The sequence below is a fragment of the Antechinus flavipes genome, chromosome 1, assembly GCF_016432865.1.
Source record: "Antechinus flavipes isolate AdamAnt ecotype Samford, QLD, Australia chromosome 1, AdamAnt_v2, whole genome shotgun sequence".
Classification (NCBI taxonomy): Eukaryota; Metazoa; Chordata; class Mammalia; order Dasyuromorphia; family Dasyuridae; genus Antechinus; species Antechinus flavipes.
This window is the reverse complement of record NC_067398.1, coordinates 430,076,217-430,098,097: the sequence shown is the minus strand read 5'-3', so window position 1 is coordinate 430,098,097 and position 21,881 is coordinate 430,076,217. Positions and strand designations below refer to the sequence as shown.

The following is a 21,881-nucleotide window of genomic DNA, read 5'->3' as shown; positions in this document are numbered from 1 at the left end:
TCACCTGAGTAATGATTATTTTGGCTAATAGTGACTTCTAGATACACAAATATTGATTCTTGTAATTGATGAAAATTAAAGGAAAATAAGAAATCTATCTTCCCCAAACACTATTATTTGGACCTAAGCGGCAGTATGGTATAATGGTGAACAGTCAGAAAGAACTGGGTTCAAATCCTGCCTCTGACAACATACTAGCAATAACCCGAGCTACCTTAAAGCAAAAGGAATGAAATCACAAGTCCAGGCAACAACGAAACCCCAAAACTACTCCTCTGCCGGTACACTCATCGTCATATCTCCTGTTTTCTACGTGTCACGCCCTTCTATCCAAGCCTGTGACTCCGTAATAAGCAGCTTAGATGACTCAGGTATGATAAGCTGTCAGATAAAAATAACCAGAATTGTTTCTGCGCCCAGGGGAAAAATGAGCCCAGGAGTGACTTGACTAATCGAAATCCTATGCAAAGACACATTTTATTCTACTTTTGAAAACGTACTAAGCTCCAACAAGCGTGCATTCATTAAATAACTACTGGGTACAATGCAAGGTATGCAAAATACTCAGGAGGGAGAGAGTAAAGGAGTAGGCGGCCCCCGGGTCCCCGCTTTTGCTCCACCCTCCCGCTAGTCATCTGAGCGCGCATGCGCTCTTGCTCCGCCCCTCGGACTCTCACTACCTGACCTAAGAGAGAACCAAACTCAGTCCCGCCTCCTGAACCGAGCCAGGCATTCCCATGCTGGAATGGGTTGTTAACGTCACGACGCACTGCGGGTGACGTACAAGGAAGTGCCTCCTGAATGGGGCGGGACAGTAACTCTATTGGGAAGGGCGGGGGGGTTGAGTTTGAGGAAGTAGTGAGGAAGGTTGAGGGGAGGGGTACCGTGGGACCCTAGGAAGCTGCGGGAGAAGGACCGGAAGATATACCGTCTTCCCGGGAACTGAGAGCCACTGTCCCGGCTTCTGCACCGCTGCAGCCCGAGCCTGCCACACTCGTCCGCGACCTGACGTCGTTGTGGCTTCTCGCCTTCCACCCTTCTCCCCTGGCCGTGGGCTCCTCCCGCCGCCATGGCATCTGCCAATCTCCAGGTACCCAGATCTTCCTCCCCGCCACCTCGGCCCTCCAGGGGGCGCGAGGTCACGAGGTCACGAGGTCACGAGGCAGGGTGGGGGAGAGCAGAAGAGAGCTGGGGAAGATTTGAAAGGGGCCGGGCATTTGCTCGGAATCGGGGCTAGGAGAGGGAAAAGGGATTGGCTAGGGCGGTTGTTGGGACTCGGCCGTGAAGAATCTCTTCCCGCACCTGCTGTCATTGTGTGAGGCGCCCGGGGCTCTCTGCTGCCCCGACCCTTGTAGGCCAGAAAGTCCCCTAAGCTTCGGGGCCAGGTTCAGGTGTTGAACTAAGCGCAATAATACACCAGAAGGATAATAATAATAAAATCTACTTCTTCCCTCAGGGAGTTTATAATCTAGTATGCTTAAAGGAGCCTAGTCCTCCTTTGGTACCGGAGGCGGGTCAGGCCGTCGGCCACTAGGGACTTTGTTTTTCTGATGAGGAAACTAAGGCATATAGTTGTGACTTTCCCAAAGCCCCATAACTGAGATTGCAAAGGCAAGACAAAAAGACAGGTCCTTCGACTCCCCAAACTGTGAGGGTTCCGTCCACTCCCACCCCCACCCGCCCTTGGATGCTGCTAATCGGAACTGCCCCCAGATGTTGGGGATGAAAAGAAGGAGACAGACGGGAAGGAAGAGAGCTTGGGGCTAAGAGAGAAGCTTCTCAGATTTGATTCTGATAGCAGAATGTCCGGTATTAAAAAGCGTTGTCAATTTGGGATTTGGTGTGGGCAGATAAATGTCATTGGCTTTTGACCCCTCCTCTTAAAGTAGATTAGCACCCCTCAGGTGTTTTAGATCCGGGTTCCCTAGGACTCTTACCAGGACAGACTTTTGGCGTTTTATGAATACATGTGACATAGCCTGGTTTATTGTGATGTGTGTATATAAACACTATTTAAAGTCTGAACTGGACAGGACTCAGACAGACCTTTTAGAGTAGAGAATCATTTTTGCCATTGCCTCTTCATCCCCTGCAATTCCATTCTTTAGCTTATATTTACCTGCATAAATGCAAATTATGTATGTATAATTGGTTTATTAATATTACTAGTACTGAACCCTTGTCTGGCCTATATTTATGGTATTCTCAAAGGAGAAAATGAGAAAAAATAGACATTTCATTCAAGTACAAGGAAGTTTGCATAAGTTTGACTAAAGAAGCATCTGCAGTTTTTTTCTTTGGACTGCTGCTTGATTTTGAGTTGTTTGAAAACCAATTTTAACAGTATTACATACTGTGTCTAACATATAGCCTAAAAAAATCTTTTAAATATTCTATATAAATATGAGTCTACATAAAGTGTCTGGTCCACATTAGGTTTTTTGGTTTGGTTGGTTTTTATTAACACTGGAAACAATATTGCATAGAGTGTTGGAGTCAGAAAGAGGTAAGATCACATCTCACTTTTGACATTATTTAGTGAAGCATGTCTCATTTCTCTAAGCCTCTAAGACATGTTTCATTATTTGAAATGAAGGAAATAAAATCTTGTAATTAACTTTCCTGACAGTGGAAAGAACCTTGAAGTGGGATTTATGGAGAACTGGATCTGAGTCTTTCTGATGCAATTCATTTCCTATGTAATTCCAGACAAATTAGTTCACCTGTCAAAATCTGTCTGGGTATTTGTGAAATGAAAAGATTGGACCAGATGATCTATAAGGTCCTGTCCACCTTTGAAATTCTCTGATTATGCTGTAATATATTGCAGAAAATGTTTGGGTTTTTATGGATATTATAAGAGGTCATGAAAAAAATTGGTATTTCAGACCTCAAAAAAAGTCTGGTTTGACCCCTTCATTTCACAAATATCTAGACTTAGGCCCAGAGAGTGATGTCACATAACTACTAATTAGTTATTCCGAATATTTACAGTTATTGATGGAATAGGATCTAGTTTAGTTAACAGTAAAGAAAATAAAACAGAAGAATATTATTCAGTCATGGATGGTGGTTATTGAAGTGTTCATTTAGGTTTTTTACAGTAGATATAAAAATCCTCTGGGTTTTTTTTTTTTTTTCCTATTTATCTTTTTTTTCTTTCTCACAATATTTGAATTCATACTGTTTTTATGGAGTTTGGTTTTATTACATTAAATTGAAAGCTTAATTCTTGGCTGTTGTACTTTACATCGAACAGTATTTTTTTTGGAACTTTTCTTTTTCTGTGGAAATTTAAGATACTGGGTGATTTTAAATAGAATCCAAGATTTGTTTATTAAATTAAACATATGTGTGTGTGTGTGTGTGTGTGTGTGTGTGTGTGTGTGTGTGTGTGTATCTGTATGTGTGTATAAATCTCTGATAGATATGAGATAATTATTATATTTGGATGGTATTTGTGGGAATTTGTTACAAATTTTGTTTGACTGTATTGAAACAGATATTAGAAAACATGAATGAAATTTTGTTTTAAGATTATTTTTCCTTTTTATGGAAAATTTTCCAAATTAATTTGTTTAAATTGTTTACATTATAATCATCCTACTTTGTTTTTCATTGCATTGTTGTATGTGTCTTCTTGCAGAAAGCAATAGACCTTGCTAGCAAAGCAGCACAAGAAGATAAAGCAGGGAACTATGAAGAAGCCCTCCATCTATATCAAAATGCTGTACAGTATTTTATCCATGTAGTTAAATGTAAGATTTCACCAGTTAATCATTTTTCTTCTTTAACTTTTCTTAAAAACAAAGAAAGATACTATTTCAGGGATCTTCTATTTCATCATTATAATATTCTCTCCATACATATCACTTTCCCTCTGTGCTTTTGCAGATAATCTTCAGGCATTGCTATACCCATATTATTCATGTTTTGTCATTCTTTTTACTTAGAAATCTTCACTAACTCTTGCCTATTAGGTAAGGTTTAAATTTCTCTGCCTGGCATCAGCAGGGTTCCATTCCAACATTACTCTATCTTTCCAGATTTATCTCTTCTTCCAGTTAAATGACTACTCATTGGCTTTGCCCTGTAATATTAATTTTAGCTTACATAAAGCATTTTAAAGTTGGTAAAGAAACTCTTTGGCATAAATTATCTTAATTTATTCTAATAGTAGTCTGTATCCTGTATACATATTCTGTAGTTAGTGTTTTCTTTATTTTACAGATAAGAAAACTGATGAAGTAATTTATTTATAATCATGTGGCTCTTAATTGTTAGAATTGGTCTTTGGACTCAGGTCATTCTTGATTTTTAACCTCATAGCCCTCAATTTACCCAAAGCATACCTTTGTTTGTACCATTCTCATGCTTGGATTCTCCCTTACCTTTTTCTCGTTCCTCATTTTATTCCTATCCAGATATAACACTTTATTTTTTATATGCAATTCTATAATACAGTTTTGAAGTATGTTGTCATATCCCTCTTTCATGAAAGTAGGGATTGTATTTTATCTAAACTTTGAATATCCTCAAACCCAGTTTAATGCTCTGTATGTTTTTTAATTAAATTGAAAATTTTTATCACTTGAGCCAATATTGAGTACTTAAATAGCTAACAAATGCATTAAAATATAATATTTGATGTGTAAATGGTAGTGCTTTTAAATTTAATAGAACAGCTGTATATAATTTTTGAAAATTAAGCTGCTAACTCAGATGAGTTATTTATATGAATTTTAAAATTTTTTTCAAAGAATATTTGGAAACATGGCACGTATATATTAAGAAGAAATATCCTTCAAAAACAGGTGAAAGAATAATTTTGTAAATTAAGGGTTACTGGTAAATGCCAATTATTTGTAAATCCAACAAATGAGCATTTGTATTATATAAACTTTTTAAGTCCAGTTTTTTTTATTTTTTTTGGGGGGGTAGGGGGGATTGCTGAGGCAGTTGGGGTTAAGTGACTTGCCCAGGGTCACACAGTCAGGAAGTGTTAAGTGTCTGAGATCAGATTTAAACTCAGGTCCTCCTGACTTCAGGGCTGCTGCTCTTAACTTCAGTTTTGAGTTTGAATTACAAAGTTGACATATGAAAGATTAATTTTAATGTGTACTATTTTTTCAGGAAATTTTATTTCTGGCCAGTTTAATATACAACATTTCTATCGTTCATATTTCAGAATTATACTGATACTTTGTTGTAAAGATGATAGGCATGAGATTGATATTTTATGCTTATGAAGTAATTGTTTGCTATCAGTGATGATTTTGGATATGAGGAATAGTTAATGTTTCTTAATGTCCATTTTTCTTATCATGGTTTTATTGGCAACAGGAAACACTTGATTATCTGCTTTAAATGGAGAAAAGGTGTATCTCAAATAGACAATAGATAATTAAACTTTTACTCTTAGTTTTTATATACATATTTGTACATATTCATACACAAACTCACAAGGACTTAAATACTACATTGTTGTCTTGTTCTCGTCTTTATTTTTTTTAAGGGAAAAGACTTTAGTATGATTTCTTTTTCATTAACTGAGGAAGAGACAATCTCTCATCCCCAAAATATTATTTTCGTAATTTAAAAATCACCAATTGGATAGGTAGCTTGGATACATCGTTATCTCCAAGGTACTAAATAAAAGATCTTTGTCACATTGGGCAGATTCTTATGGAAAATCATGAACAAAAATCACAAAATGAAAAAAAATATTTACAAGGATTGACATGGAGAATATATCCACACCATTGAAATCCAGGATTCTTCAAAATGTCAGAGCAGTAAAACACAGCTAAATGTTCAATTAATTTGCTACTTAAGTTATTAATGAGGACTCTCTCTCTCTCTCTCTCTTTTTAATTAGATGAAGCACAAGGTGACAAAGCAAAGCAAAGTATCAGGGCAAAGTGTACAGAATATCTTGATAGAGCCGAGAAACTAAAAGAATACCTGAAGAAGAAAGAGAAAGTCCCCCAGAAGCCAGTGAAAGAGGGACAATCCAGCCCAACTGATGAGAAGGGGTATGTTTTAAGTGCAACGTTGAAATCTTCTGGATTCAGTATTCAAGATAAAAATTATTTGTTTAAAGGCATTAAAATCTTAGATGATGATATATTAAAATCTTCCCTAAGTTAACTGGAAGAAAGGAATGTTATTTCCTACAAAAGAGTCTCTTGACTGTCATGTTTAATAGTACTTGTCCTGGGACCAATTTTCTGTATTATTCATCATTCGCGGATTTTTAAAAGACTAAGTCCACTGTGAGAAAATGATGTCTGTCCTTTATCTTTTAGTTGTTAAGTTCTAATTTAAAAGATCAATGTTAATACCTATAGCCCATATTTCTTTATTTCTTTTCATTAGTATGATTATTACGTATCAATTTTCAACAAAATTGTAGATCATAGCATTATTATGCTGAGTGGTATATATTACATTACTTATATTTGAACTCTTAAATTGTAAATAAATAAATTGCTGCCTGACCCATCGTCACAATTTTCAGGAGGGGAAAGAATTCATAGAATTTTAAAATTTGTATGCTTACTAGATTTTAAGTTTTGGATTACGAACTCTTTGAGAATACTGATTTTTCTTTCTTTCTTTAAAAAAAGTATTCATTTTATTCTATTCTATTAAACAAGCATTTCCATAGCATAGTAGAATAAAATAAAAAAAAAAGATTTGCACATGAATCTGCAAATCTACTATGTACAACTTTCTGTTCCTTCTAAATATATAATAAAGTTGTTATGTAACTTTTTCCCCTCTTCTTCTCCTACTGTAGAGACAGCTACCATTAGATACACACACACACACACACACACACACACACACACACACACACACACATATTACATATTTTCTCTGGATACAAATAGATACTATCATTTTTTATCATTTTATCCCTTGAAGATGATATTATGCTTTGTACAGTTGGAGTTTTTAATTGAATTTTTAAAAACTGATTTTTCTATTAGTTTCAAATTTTGCATTCTATAAATGTAAAAAGCCTTTGATTGTTTTTTATAAAATAGTTTATAACATATATAAATTTCTTGTTTTAAAAGTTAAAAATCTTTAAAAGTTTTAAAGCCTTAAAAGCTTGTTGTTAGATAAATTGGAGTTAGCAAACACCAAAAAACACAAGAAGAAACATAATATTCTGGTTTCTTTGCCCTCTTAAATAAAAAAATTAGGCATTTTTTATGAACTAAGAATTAACAATTATTCTTTATATTTAAACTAAACAACAGTATTTTTAAATTCTTGAAACATTTTCAGAGATTGTCTTTGGTCTGAAAGAGATGACCAAATGACCGTCCTTTTATTAATAATATGCTGACCTTATTAATAAACTTTAAATTACCCCCAAAATCCAAAACAAACAAGAAACATTTTCAGAGAAATAATTAAAGACTTTCCTGATATTTTCCAACTGTAAAATAAATTATATTCTTGTTTTAATATGTTTTGGTAATTTTATAAAAAAACAAAATTATTTTCTGAGTCCATATTGAATTAGTGAAGTTAAGGTAAAAAGGACAACAAAGTTTGTTGTCTAATAAGTCATATGTAAAAAACAATTAACTAGAATTTGGAGCACTAGATTATGGTTTCTTATGTCTTTTTTTTTTCCCCATTCAAGACTCATCATTTGATACATGTAATGGTTTTGATATTTTGGTTCTTATTATTCTAATCTATTAACCCCAAATGACAAACTCTTACCAGCATTTAATGAATAACATATTTTAAAATTTGTAAATATCTAAAGTTTGAGTTTTCATCCTTATTATTCATATTTATCTTATTTTATACTCAGAGTATCAGTGGATGGTCATTTGAATATATTTAATTCTTTTTATTAGGAATGACAGTGATGGGGATGGAGAATCAGATGACCCAGAAAAAAAGAAACTACAGAATCAACTTCAAGGTTGCTTTAGAATTCCCCTTAAATTTGTTGCTTTAAAAATAAATTGATAGTTAACTGACAAATTTAAATGATATATATTTGAATAAGATTCAAGAACCAAAGCTCTTTAAATATTAATGAAATTGATGTTAAGTAATCTGCAGTTGTTTTGATTTAGAACATTTAAAAAGGAGCCTTTCCCTCTGAGAAATGTTGATGGAGATTTTCACATAACAGCAATTGCCTTTTTGTTTCCCCATTAAATGATAAGTTTTCAGTAGTTTTCTTTATTTTCTGCCTTGATTCTGTGTTAGCTAAACTGAAAATCATCAAGAGATCTGTAATTGTGAATGATGCAAAACTCAGTCAGGTAGATTAGCTATACATATACATATACATATACATATACATGTATATGTATATACACACACATGTTAAATATATTACTGCTGTATGACTGTCATATACCCAGTAATTATAAATGAAAGATTATGAGTCTTATTATTTTAGCAGACCACTAAAAGGAATAGATAAATTAATTGGGCAAAATGAATAAGAAACTCTTAAGTGCTTTTTACATGCAAAGCCCTATACTCTGAGGATACAAGTGAAAAACCAAACATAGTCTTTGCTCTCAAAGACCTTACATTCTCACAGACGTAGGCAATACATGTAGGCGATTTCTGCCTTAAGTCAGGTGGGAAAGTGCAGTGGTAGGACAAATTAGAAATAACTCTATTCTGATTATTTCCATAGCTTCTTTTGTTGCAGCCTTATTCTTAACCCCTACTTGCTTACCACCATATAATTTGCAAGTGGTTTATCCCTTTATGAAGTACTCACAAATATTTTTGTCCTTAACCCATTTCATCTTATCCTCTACTTATATAAAAATCTTGACATTTGACAGATCTTTTCAGAAAGATTTAAGTGATTTTATGAGTCACACAGCTAGTTACTGGCAGAACCAGGACTTAAATGTAGGTCTCCTGATTCTGAGTCCATTGTTTTACTTTTTTTTTAGTAATAAAACATTTTCCATTTCTTTGTTTTATGATATTATTTCCCATGCAATAGACATCTACAAAAACTTGATGTCTTTAGGAAGAAATGAAACTCCATTTCCTTTTTTTTTTTTTTAATATCTTACTAATTAATACATTCTAGTTTAATTTTAAATTAAACAAGATCTTCTTAATTTGATTTGTAACATTATTCCTATTTTAGGTGCCATTGTTATAGAACGACCAAACGTAAAGTGGAGTGATGTTGCTGGGCTTGAAGGAGCCAAAGAAGCTCTTAAAGAAGCTGTGATATTGCCCATTAAGTTTCCACATCTTTTTACAGGTGAGTTCACTGGCCCATTTGTGTGAGTCAAATAAATGGTAGCATGTTGTCCATTGAAGATAAACCTAATGAGTCTTTGTGCTACAAAACTATTTGAGGGATATCTGGTTAGCTTAAGAAATTGACTTTTAACTTCAGCTTCTTAGGAGTAGGAGAACATTTCATCAGTAACAGTGATGCAGTCTATCTAGGGTGAGAAACAGGAGAATATTTTTGCAGCTCATAATATAACATATGGCTCTAAGTAATAACAAGTGATTTTTTTTTCCAATAGTAATAATGGATTTTCAAATAACTCCATTCCTATAATGACCAAAAACATCGATTTGCAAGTCTAAAAGTCAAACAGAGTTGTTCTATGTGCTGAGCTAATTATTTTGTATAGGAACCAAATCAATGACTTTGACAACACTAACTGACTGAACTTAAAATGCTCAAATGATGCTGCACCATATATAAAATGAGCATTCAATGGATGCTGTCACTAATAGGAAGACCATATGCTAGCATGGCACTGATTTTCTTCTTTCATTGATATTTGTTAAAATATTTAGTATTTTGTAAAGCATAAGAAACCTTCTCGTAGAAATGCTTGGGGGGGGGGGGGGAGAGGGGGAAGGCTTACAGGAACATTGTATTAGAATAATTATTATTTAGAACTTGAAAATATAACCCGTTTTTATACTTAGTCATCTTGTGACTAACGTGAATTAGTGAAGCATTAATTAGGTATTTTTAAAATAATGTTATTACTTTCAGGTGCTATACAAATATTAACAAACTAATGGCTAATAAAGTGTTTTGTTAAAGAGGAATCCTACCAGGACTATTTCAGTAAAGAGAAATAACTTAAAATTTTGAATTTTATTCTTTGAATTTTTGGAAGGGATATACTTATTATAGAAACAGTTGTCTGCTAAATAGATCAAGGTTTTCAGTCCTTCCTTTGATTATTTTATACCCTTAATTTGCACAGCAAATCCTTTTTTACTTTTTTCTTTCTTTTTAAATTATAAATTTTGAAAACTCTAAAGAAATACTAAAAAAAAAAAAAATAGATATTTCCACTTCCAATCCTAAAATCCAAGCTCTATATTTAAATGAGAAAAATAGTTTAGATGTGTTAACATAATAAAAGAATAACAATATATGTTTGCTGCCAAAGCGTAGGATTTAGGGTTGGAAGAAATTATATAGGATCCTCTTTTCTAGCCTCCTCATGTTATAGCTTAAGAAATAACTTGAGTCTTTTGACTTCAAATTCAACATTCTTTTTACTATTTTTCACTTTTTTTTGGAAATTTATAAAGTCCTCTTGTGTTGGTTGATTTAAAAAAAATGATCATAATTGCTTTATATTGTTTTCTATATCTTTATATTTGACATTTTTTACAGCATAATATTACCTCTCCATACATTATAATTTAACCATTCCTTGGTTATTGGGAATGTTTTCTAGTTTTTTTTAAATATTAAAGATTAAGTAGTAATGAATATTGTTGTGCAAACAGTTCTTTGTTTTTATTGATATCTTAAGCACATAATCCTAGAAAAAAGATTACTTTGTCAAAAGATATGATCAATATTATGATTTATTGCATATTTCCAAATTATTTTCTGAAAGATTGCCAGTCCCACCAACTATGCAAAGGGCCTTACATATTCCTGTTAAAATGTCACTGTATCGTTTTTCTCTATTTTTGCTTCTTGGTAGCTATAATGTAGTATCTTAAGATATTTTTGTCATTAATTATTACTGAAAATAAACAATTTTCATGGAGTTAACTTTTTTTTTTTCATCCTTTAAAAATGTTTGTGTCTTTTGACAATTTCTCCATATTGATGAAAGAATATTTCTCTCATGTGTTTTATATACCTATATTCATGCAAATATGCACATACAAACATTTAAACATATTTATATATAGACATATTTATTTTAAAATTTAATTTTTGTTGTCATACTCTTTATCAGATTTATTTACCACAAATACTTCCCCATTGTTTTTCTTTTTCTTATATTTTAAAAACTCTTATCTTTATACAGTTATACATGTTATTTGTAATAATATCTTAATTTATTTGAGAATTTTCCCTTTTCCACAACTGAGAAAAATTCATTTAATTTTAATGATTTTAACATAGTTAGATAATTGATCCAGTTACTGCAGTGTATTATATGTGTCTCTGGACCCATTTTTTGCTATATAGCTTTCCAGCTTTCCTAATTTTTGCAAATCTTTTACATAAATAATCATTACTGAAGTTTTGATCTTTATTATTTGTTTTAAATACTCCTTTAATTCAAAAAATCAAATTGATAATAGCATAAATTGACAGTTTTCACTTAAGTAATGAAGCAGACATGAACAAAAAATTAATTTGATAGCTTTTCCACTAAGTGGTTAATCTCAGTTTAAAGTCTGCTTCCTAATTTTCCCTTTCCCTCAAAATGATATTTACTATAATTATGTATTAAATAATAAACCTAACTCTAGCGATACATTTAGCCTTCTTAGAAACCAGAATTGACCAAAACCATTTGGAATTGAGATCATAAAAATATAGTTTTTATCCAAATATTTTCCCCTTAGAAAGGATATCTCCCTTTGACACCTTAGGAAAATGCATTACATTTGATATTTGGTCAGAAAGTGATTCACTAAAAAATTTAAAGTCAGAATAATATCCATCTATAAAATGGTGATAAAAGGAATAAAAAAGTGTCCACCATATAGTTCAAAATTCTATCTATGTAAGACTGGTTTGACTCAAAAGTGGTTTTTTTTGGTTGTTGTTGTTTTAGTATGAAAATGAATCCCATAGGCATAAACTGTCAGAGTTTACATGTAGGGTAATAAATCTGGTTTTAAACCTGAATCAAAATTAGTCATTTTGAAATTCCCATTTTTAACTTCTTTTCTACTCTAAACTAGGTAAAAGAACTCCTTGGAGGGGCATCCTTCTTTTTGGGCCACCTGGAACAGGGAAATCCTACTTGGCCAAAGCAGTTGCTACGGAAGCCAACAATTCAACATTTTTTTCAATATCTTCTTCTGACCTTGTCTCCAAGTGGCTAGGTGAAAGTGAAAAGTAAGTTATCAATTAGAGTTTATTTATCAAGACATAGTCCTTCTTAAGTGTCAAGGATATCAAATAACAATCATTGTTATGAAATGACATTCCTACAAGTGTTCAGAAGTTAAGTCATAGTTTTGCTAATTGCTTTTTGGAATATTTACTTGTATTATGTTTAGTAAGTAAGATAATTAGTACTAGTTGTAGAAGCACAAACCTTTGAAAGGGAGAACATTTAGGTAATAACGTTATTTAACTTCCATGCACTCACTAATAAGGATCTATCTACAGAGAAGTAGAACAACCTAATAGTACCCAGTCTTAGGTGGTTCTCCTAAATTCCAGCTTCTTGGCAGAAGACAAACTAGGAGTAGAATGCTGCTTTATTTAATATAAACACTAGCTACATATGATTAGTGCTATGATAATTATTCATATTAATGAAAGTACTTGGAAATTGGTGAAAGGCATATACAGTCAATCATACCCTACGTAACATTAATTTTATTTTACAGTAATGCCATTAATCCATTATAGGTAAAATGTAATCGTAGTGACACAAAACCCACTGGAAAATGATTTCATTTGATCAGCCATTTATAACTTTGTTCTTATAAATATGTATTCTCTAATGCTTCCCTCAACATCATCTTTTAATGAAACTAGTTAACAGTAGCAGCTAGGCTTTAGATGGACATGGATTGAGCAGTTTTTCATCTCCAGATTGTGATTATCTCTTTGAGAAGACTTTCCAATCTGTTACCTTCCTTTACTGGTTTATAGGAGGAATATATGTTCACAATTTTGAATGGGCTAGATTTGGTAGCATCTGAGGATTAGTTGGAGGAACTGGGTTTGTTTCATCTGAAGAAAAAATGATTCAAATTTAAAGAAAACTGTTCAGTGCAGTACCTGACACAATACTAGGTGCATTACCCAGTAAATTCATATTAAGATAGTTTTCTTCAAGTATTCAAGGGACTGTTATGTAAAAGAAGAATTAGATGTGTTCCTTTGGCCCCAGCAGGAAGAACCAGGAAATATCTAGCTAAGATTGCAATGTAGACTTGGTATCAGAGCTGGACAAACATATGGGTATATTATAGGAGGGATTCCTTTTTTGCATGCGTTGAATTAAATATTCATTAAGGTCCTTTCCAATTCCCAAATTATGTGATAGTAAAGTGGATACACTATTAGAGGAACTAAATCATATCATTACATTTTTGCACTGGATTAGCATATTTATTAACTAAATTAGTATTAATTAAATTAAACTAAATTGTTACCATAATAGATTAGATAGCATTTATTAAGTGCTTATAATATGCCAGGCTTGGTGCTAAGTGCTACAAGCAAGTAAAATAGTACTTGCCTTAAAAGAGCTTGCTTTGTAAAGCAGGATAGGTAGGACAGAGATGCCTGGTAAGACTGATGTTAGGGAGGAGAAAAGAAAGTTAGGAGAGTGGAATCAGGATTGTAAGGGAGCATTGCTGAGGCCCACCTGAGGTAATAGTCCACTAGAAAGTGGAGCCTCAGGACATAGATTTTTCCAGGATGGCAAAGTGACCATCAAGGAGAAAGGGAAAGTGCTAGAGCATAGAAACCTGGAATAAAACCAGAAATGAAACAAGAAGACAAAAAGGAAGTTGCAGATAAATGGTTCACAGATTCTTTTTGGAAAATTCATGAAAGAGGTTGTTTTTATCCTCTGTTTTTTATATCATCCTCTATAACTATCCTCCACCATGCTGCCTCTTCCATGTGATAGCCTTTCAAAGCGAACCCCCCCTAAATTAAAGCTATATGTTGAACCACCCATGTTGAAATAGGCAAACAATTTGAAGAAAAAAACAGCAGAATTGAAACAGAACCAAAACAAAGGAAAAGAAAAGCAGTGAAAACTTGGCAGCAGCAAAAAGAGCAAAAGAACTAGAAGAAGCAAAGGGGGAAAAAGTAGTTCCCTGATAACTAACTGTATGATCCTTGTCTTTTCTCCTCTATGCTTTACCCTAAGAGAACCTCCACTTTTTTATCTGAGCACTACATAAGGGAAGGAAGTAGACTTGAGATGTGCTTCCAGCTCTCTTTATAAGGGAGTAATTAGCATGCCATCCCCACTCCTGAAACAGATACTATAATGGCTAAATCTGCTTCTTTGAAACTTTTATTCAGTCAACCTATGTCTGTTCTCTAGAGCCAAAGAGAGACCCTTTCTTCACTTGATAGTTAGTGCTTGATAGTTTGATATTTTGATATTTGATAGTTATCATGTGCTCATTACATTTCTGCTTCAGGATAAACATTCCTAGTTCTTTGTATAGTCATCTTACTACACTAGCATGAGGCCCTTCTCCATTTTTGTTGTTATCCTCTAGCCATTTTGCAACCTATTGGTTTAAAAAAAATGGAGTACCCAGAACCAAACACATGTTCCAGATATGATCTGATCAGAACAAATGCAATACAACAATCTTACATTGTTCTGAATCCTCTACCTCTCTGTTACTGAAAGCTAAAATTGCAGTAGTTAATTTGGCTGCCATTTTATATTTACTAGTTGAACTAAAACCCCCAGATAATTGTTGTTTGTTGTCTTGTATGGTGTCAGTGAACAAAACAGAATACCCTGTTTCCCTGTCTATAGGGAGATTGGCTCTTTTTGTTTACAGATTTAAGCAGTAGATTTAGAGGCATGTCACTTCCTTGTTACTGTGATTTTCTACTTTTAGTTAACTCTTATTTAACCAGAGAATTATGATATTTTAATTGATACTGATCTAATACCTTGTTCTTAGCCTTATGAAATTGAACTTTTATTCTCATATGTAGAACTTTTAGTTAATCCTTTTGAATTGCATCCTATTAAATCCAGTCCAAGATTCTAGTCTGAAAATATTTTTGGATTCTGTAATCAATCATGTGTCCTCCAACTTGGTGTCATCTGCACACTTGATAAGCTTGTCATCTGTACCTTTGTTCAAATCATTGATAAAAATGTCAAACAGCACAGGGCCAAGGATACTTGAGTATTCTGCTAAAATTGATTCATTAATAAACTAGTTAGGGGTGAGGTCACTTAATTCTGAGTTGATGAATCCAAATCTACTCAAGCCAAATATATTAGTATAATATAACTCCTTTTACTATTCCCAAAACAGTATTCTGTTATAAGTATTTATGATGATATTTTTGAAGCACTAATATATGTCCTCAAGTGCCTTCTGAATAATCTAAGATTAAATTATAGTTTTTAATATTAAAGATACTCTATTCTAATTTTTTTGAATTAGCAGTTCATGTATGCCATGTATATACAGAATCCCACAGAGAGGACTTCAGAAGTTATTTAAGATCTATAGTTAGTGGGCTTTTAAGAAGTTGAAATTTGAAAGAAAGATACTTTCTTTTATACCTGAAAGGAAAGTTTTTTATTTCATGCTTCATGCTTGAAGATCTTTAGTAATGGGGAAATTACTATTTCCTGAGATAGCCCATTCCAATGTTAGGTATTACTAACTGTTAGAAGATGTTTTCCCCCATATATTGAACCAGTATGGTGTCAGTGAGCTAAACAGAACACCCTTTTTCCCCATCTGCATAAATGGAAATTGGCTACTTTGAGTTGTGATCTTAAGCAGTAGATTTAGAGACCTGTCACCTACTTGTTACTGTGGTTTTCCACTCTTATTTATTAACTCATTTAACTAGAGAATTATGAAATGTCAATGGATGCTGATTTAATACTTAGAAAGATATTCCTGGATAGTTTAAGACCAAACTTATTATGTAAAATCTATAAAGTTCAAGTGAAACCATATTTATAGGTTGTGAGATTTATTAGAAATTATAGCATTTGTTACTCCTAGTAGTACTTGCTATAATAGGCCCTTTCTTTTAGTGCTGTTAGTTATTTCTCTATATCCTCAAATTTTTAATGTTCCATAAGATAGAACAGAAAGAAGCTGTGTGGAAAATGTGAGGCTTGTTACTTTAGTTTAGTAAATGTAGAAACTTAGCCATCTACAAGAAAGCTCCCTTCCCCTGCCTGTTTTTTTTTTTTTTTTTTTTTAAAGAAATGTTGCTCTCTGTTCTATCGATATTTTGCCTTTTGCTTCTCCAAACCTGTAGATAGTCCCTGCATATAGACATTGGAATAGGGCCTGAAATGGTGATCTCATTCATCCAGTTCAGGTTGACAACTTCCGTGCAGTTTTTAGTGTTCTCACATTAAGAAGTTCATTGACTTGCCCAAGATTATGCAGCCAGTGTGTGTTAGGTGGAACTTGAATCTGTATCTTTCTTATTTGACGTTGGCTTTCTGTCCAACACAGCACTCTGCACAGAAGGGGCACCCAAACTTTTTTCAAATGGCTAAATGAATGCCATTGGGAATGCTATGGAAGGTTGATGTGACTTTTTATAAGAGTAGAACATTTTGCCAGCTATGATTAGTAGACATCTGTAGTCTCTGCTAATGGAGAGGCTGAGGCTGCTGAATAGCTTGAGCTATTAAGTATGAAAGTGACATTAGATTTGCTTAGTCAAGGCATCAAGTAAATATTTGCTGTGTGCCAGGAACTGTGGAGAATACAAATATATACAGAGAAACATAAAAAGAAACTGGAAAATAGAGGTGCCGGTATGCTAGATAAAGTCCCCTAGAGATGAGTCAGCAGCACGATCTGAAGAGAAGTGAAGACAAAAGTATTTCCAATGCTATTATGCTTTAAAAATACTTAAATAAATTTTCTAGTCAGACAGGCAAACTTATCAGACATTTAATACTTTGACATTAGCAAAACCTGTTTTGATTTCTATGGACTTTAAAAAGTCATAGTGGAAAAAGAACTTAGGCCATATACAGCTTATAATATCTTGCTATAATAAAATATTCAAAAAATCTAAAATTGTAAAACAAGTTAGAGGCTAATTCTTTACAACGTAATCTGTTAGAGTTCAAATGTTGGAGTTAGTTCTTCTCAAAGGCACAGCTGGTTTAGAGGCTTGGAGCCCTTCAGATGTCTCCAAATCCAAAGGTTCTGTCCTTCAGCCTCTGCCTCTGCTTTCTTCTGCCTCCAACCAAGACAGAGATGGAAGGTCTCTCTTATCTCCTTCTGGGGAGCCCAGCCACCAACTTGCCGCGGAGAGAGGGCTTCTGGCGTAGCTCCACTGAAGTCCGGCAAAAGTGTTCTCTGCAGCAGAGTCGTTCCTCTCGAGTCCAGCGCGATCAGCCAGCCAAGAGGAAAAAAGTGTATTCTGGAATGGCTGTCTCGCCTTATATGTGAACCTTCTGAAAGAATGGGATTATGGGTTTTCTCCCATAGTGCTCTCTGGCCCAAAGAGCTTTAAGGTGTGGACTCTCTTGAAGTTAGAAAGTGTACTTTGTGAAGCTAGCATACTTATGGACTCCAATGAGTAAAGGTGGGAACACAAACCTTGTCTTGATTAGTTCTACTTAGTACCTTGTTTCAGGTTCTGGCCAAAACAACTTCTTGTAAGATTAGATCAACTCTAATTACTTAGCAGTTAGTAAGGATTCCAACAGTAATCTATTCAGCATTTCTTACAAATCCTGTGCAGCTTATTAGAAGCATTATGATACAAAAACTTAACATTAGATTAAACTTAATACTACTATCAACTCAAAATTCAATCAAAGTGAACAATAAAATTGTCTTTGTAATTAATATATAAACCAATGATTAAATGTGATCTGATTTACACAAATATTTTCTGAGAAAATATTTGTGTAAAGTAAGATGCTTTATATTTCTTTCTGTGAGTATATTTATGTCTGTATACTCAAATACTGTAATTTAAAAGCCTTTTCTTTATTATGTCCAATTAGATTATTAAATTGGTATAAGAAAAAAGGCTATTCCTCTCCTTTAATTTCTCTAGGTCCTATTCCTCTTGTTTACAAAAAAAAAAGAAAGAAAAAAGAAAAACAAGCCTTTGGCATAGAGATTTTGCCCAAGATGATTTTTATAACATTTGTAAACAATATATTCTTATGGTTTTAAAAGCAATTTGTAATAAATGAAAGAAAAATTAATAAATGAGAACCTGAGTTGCACTTTAGCCTGCCATAAAAATAGATTAACTTTTATTTGCAGGTAATTAGTTTAATTTTGTCTTTAGGGAGCTTTTTGAAGCTTAGGTAAGTTTAGCCATCATCCCCATCTCTATTATTAAAAATGTAGATGAAAATAGTCCCAAGGAACATTGCATATACTGTCAGACTTGGCAGGTGTATGAGTTTTGCTTAACTTTTTTTCTTTCTTTCATTGTACATTTAAGAGATAGTTAACTGAGGAAGGAATATATTGAGAAAAAGTTAGATGAGATGAAAAAATATCAACAAAGATATATTAACAAATTACCCTGGCTTATTTTAGGTTTTAAAATGCAAAGTAAAACTAGATTGAATCATTTAACAAACATGCCACGACTTATCTATAGAAGTAAACAAGTATTGTCTTCACCACACTATTCACTTCGGAAAAGTATATATTTAATTTAAAAATGCTACTATGAATCAAAATTTTTTTCAAACTCTTTTCAAACTCAATGCCAAACATTGAGTGGTGGCAAAAGCTTTGTCTTTGGGGGTGGATTTGATATCTGAAAACAAATAGAAGTTATTTATACTCAAATGTGAAGAATAAAGATGAGCAATCAGGCTGGTAATGCAGTTTAAGTTGGCAAAACCAAAATACCACTATGAAGTAATAGGTTGATTTTTCCTGTTAACTTATGGATGGTTCTGATAACACCTCCAAAAAGAGTTGGAAAAATGGCAATAATGCTTTGACATAGATATACATTCATTTACATATCACTTTTCTCATGTAAAATGTTTTAAAATAGTTATAACATAGGTTATAGCACATATCTTCTTAGAAAATGACAGAAGAACTAATAAAAATCACATTTCTAAAACTTAGGGAGAACTGAGTTAAATTGATAAGAATACAAGTCATTCCCCAATTGTTAAGTGGTCAAAGGATGTGAATAGATAATTTTCAGATGAAGAAATTAAAACCATCTTTGTCATATGAAAAAATGTCTAAATCACTATTGATTAGAGAAATGCAAATTAAGATAACTCTGAAGTACTACCTTACACTTCTCAGATTGACTAAAATGACAGGAAAAGATAATGATAAATATTGAAGGGAGTATGGGAAAACTGGGACACGAATGCATTGTTGATGGAGTTGTGAACTGATTCAACCATTCTGGAGATTAATTTAGAACTATGTATACCCTTTGACCCAGCAGTGTTTCTACTAGATTTATATCCCAAAAAGATCTTAAAATAGGGAAAGGGACCCACATGTGCAAAAATGTTTGTGGCAGATCTTTTTGAAGTGAAAAATGAGTGGATGCCCATCAGTTGGAGAATGGCTGTATAAATTATAGTATATGACTGTTGTGGAATATTGTTCTACAACAAATGATGAACAGATTGATTTTAGAAAGGCCTAGAAAGAACTGATGTTGACTGAAGCGAGCAGAACCAGAAATACATGTATATAGCAACAACAATATTATCTAACGATTAACTATGAAAGATTTGGTTCTTCTCAGCTGTTCAGTGATCCAAGGCAAATCCAACAAACTCAGATGGAAAATGCATCCAGAGAAATAAGATGAAGAATATAAATCAGCATATACTATTTTCACCATTTTTATTTTCCCTTTTGTTCTGATTTTTCTCTGCCCAACATGATTCATATGGAAATATGTAAAAAATGAGTGTACATGTGTAACCTAATAAAAATCATGTTTTTTTTTTAGAAAAAGAAAATGACAGAACAAGAAAAACTGAAGTATTTGTATACAGAATGTAATCATAAGAAAAATAGATCTAAACAGATGAAAGTTTTTTTTAGTGGAATTGTGCAGCCAAGTTTTCTAAGGGTCCACAGATTTCATAAAGAGAAATATTTTTGGGGGCAGGTGGTTAGTGCAGTGGATAGAACACCAGCCTAAAGTCAGGAAGATCTGAGTTTAAATCTGGCCTCAGACACTTAACACTTCTAACACTTCCTAGCTGTATGACCCTGGGCAAGTCACTTAACCCCAATTGCCTCAGGGGGGAAAAAATCTTAAAAACCATGAAGATCTTTAACATGTATTTCAAAGTTCTTGGCAGGGGATATGGAGAATTGTAGAGATTAGGATTTTTCTAAATAGTGTAGCACCGCCAAAGATTGTTTTAGTCTCCTTATTTTATTATGTGATACATCTCTCAAATAGAATACTTAACTTGGAATCAGAAGGCTTGGTTTCAAATATCAGCTCTGAGATGTCTGGTTCTTGGGATGCATCATTTAATTTCTTTGGGTTTCACATATTTCACTTTCTTTATGTGTGAAGATGCTATGATCATTGTGAGAATTGAGATAATCTTTTTTTTTCTTTTAAAAGGCAAACTTACTTAACTTTGTATAAAATAAACAAAAAATACAGTGTTTTTCTAATATATCAACTTTGTTTGCATAATACCTACTATGCTACCATATACTTACTATAGCATTGATTCAAATTAACTAGCAGATCTTATTTATTCAAAATATTACTCTCTAATCTTGCAATTCTATCTACTATTCTACGTGGATAAGGAGGACTTAACCAAACCACTTAACGAAAAATCCTAGCCTACTCATCCATTGCCCACATAGGCTGAATAGCTATTATTGTCCACATTAACCATTTTGTAAAAATTTAATTTTATTCTTTATACCATAATCTGTAGAGAAAAAAAAGAGAAAAACATGAAAGTTTTGTGATTAGTATTTATATAAGGCCTATAATTATTTTGAGGTCAGGCACTGTTTCATTTTTGTCTTTTGTATCCATAGTGCCTGGCACAGAGGCATTTATAAATTCATGTTGAATGAATGAAAGTTAGTGAGACAATATGGTACAGTGGACTTGCCATGGATCCAAGTCTTGTTTCTGGCACATCTTAGCTGATTTGGAATATGTCACTTAACATCTTAGTGCCCTAGGCAACACTTTCTAAGACTATGAATTAGATATGAATTGCTAGTCTACATTGTTGGGAGGAAGTTTACCCCCCTCAAATTCCTTATGGCCAGTGAACTTGCATTTCAAGACTCATCCACTTTCACCTCAAAAAACAAAGTCAGATATGAGGGGATAAGTACTTCATTTTTGATTAGCAATAGAGATTCAAAGCAGTGAAGTAATGGGGATATTGTTTCTTTTCTTGAAAAAGGATTGTAAATTAAAAATAATTTCTCTTTAAAATAAAGAGTTCCATTTCCCATTACTATATGTTTTTTAATATTATTCCCATTAACATAAAATTGAATTGAAAATATTTGTTTATTTTTAGGCTAGTTAAGAATTTATTTCAGCTTGCCAGAGAAAACAAGCCTTCTATCATCTTCATTGATGAAGTTGATTCTTTGTGTGGCTCTAGAAGTGAAAATGAAAGTGAAGCTGCCCGGCGAATTAAAACAGAATTCCTAGTTCAAATGCAAGG

General features: G+C 33.2%; 1 protein-coding gene across 1 annotated transcript in view; it reads left to right on the top strand.

Annotated features, from left to right (window-relative positions):
• Positions 1-829: 829 nt before the first annotated feature.
• Positions 830-21,881, top strand: part of VPS4B (vacuolar protein sorting 4 homolog B) — a 34,278-nt gene continuing 13,226 nt past the window's right edge. Inside the window, exons 1-7 of the mRNA XM_051969914.1 lie at positions 830-1,090; positions 3,647-3,758; positions 5,879-6,035; positions 7,887-7,954; positions 9,161-9,280; positions 12,217-12,373; positions 21,732-21,880. Coding sequence (XP_051825874.1) covers positions 1,070-1,090; positions 3,647-3,758; positions 5,879-6,035; positions 7,887-7,954; positions 9,161-9,280; positions 12,217-12,373; positions 21,732-21,880 — 784 coding nt within the window. The 5' untranslated portion in view covers positions 830-1,069. The remainder of the gene's footprint in view (positions 1,091-3,646; positions 3,759-5,878; positions 6,036-7,886; positions 7,955-9,160; positions 9,281-12,216; positions 12,374-21,731; position 21,881) is intronic.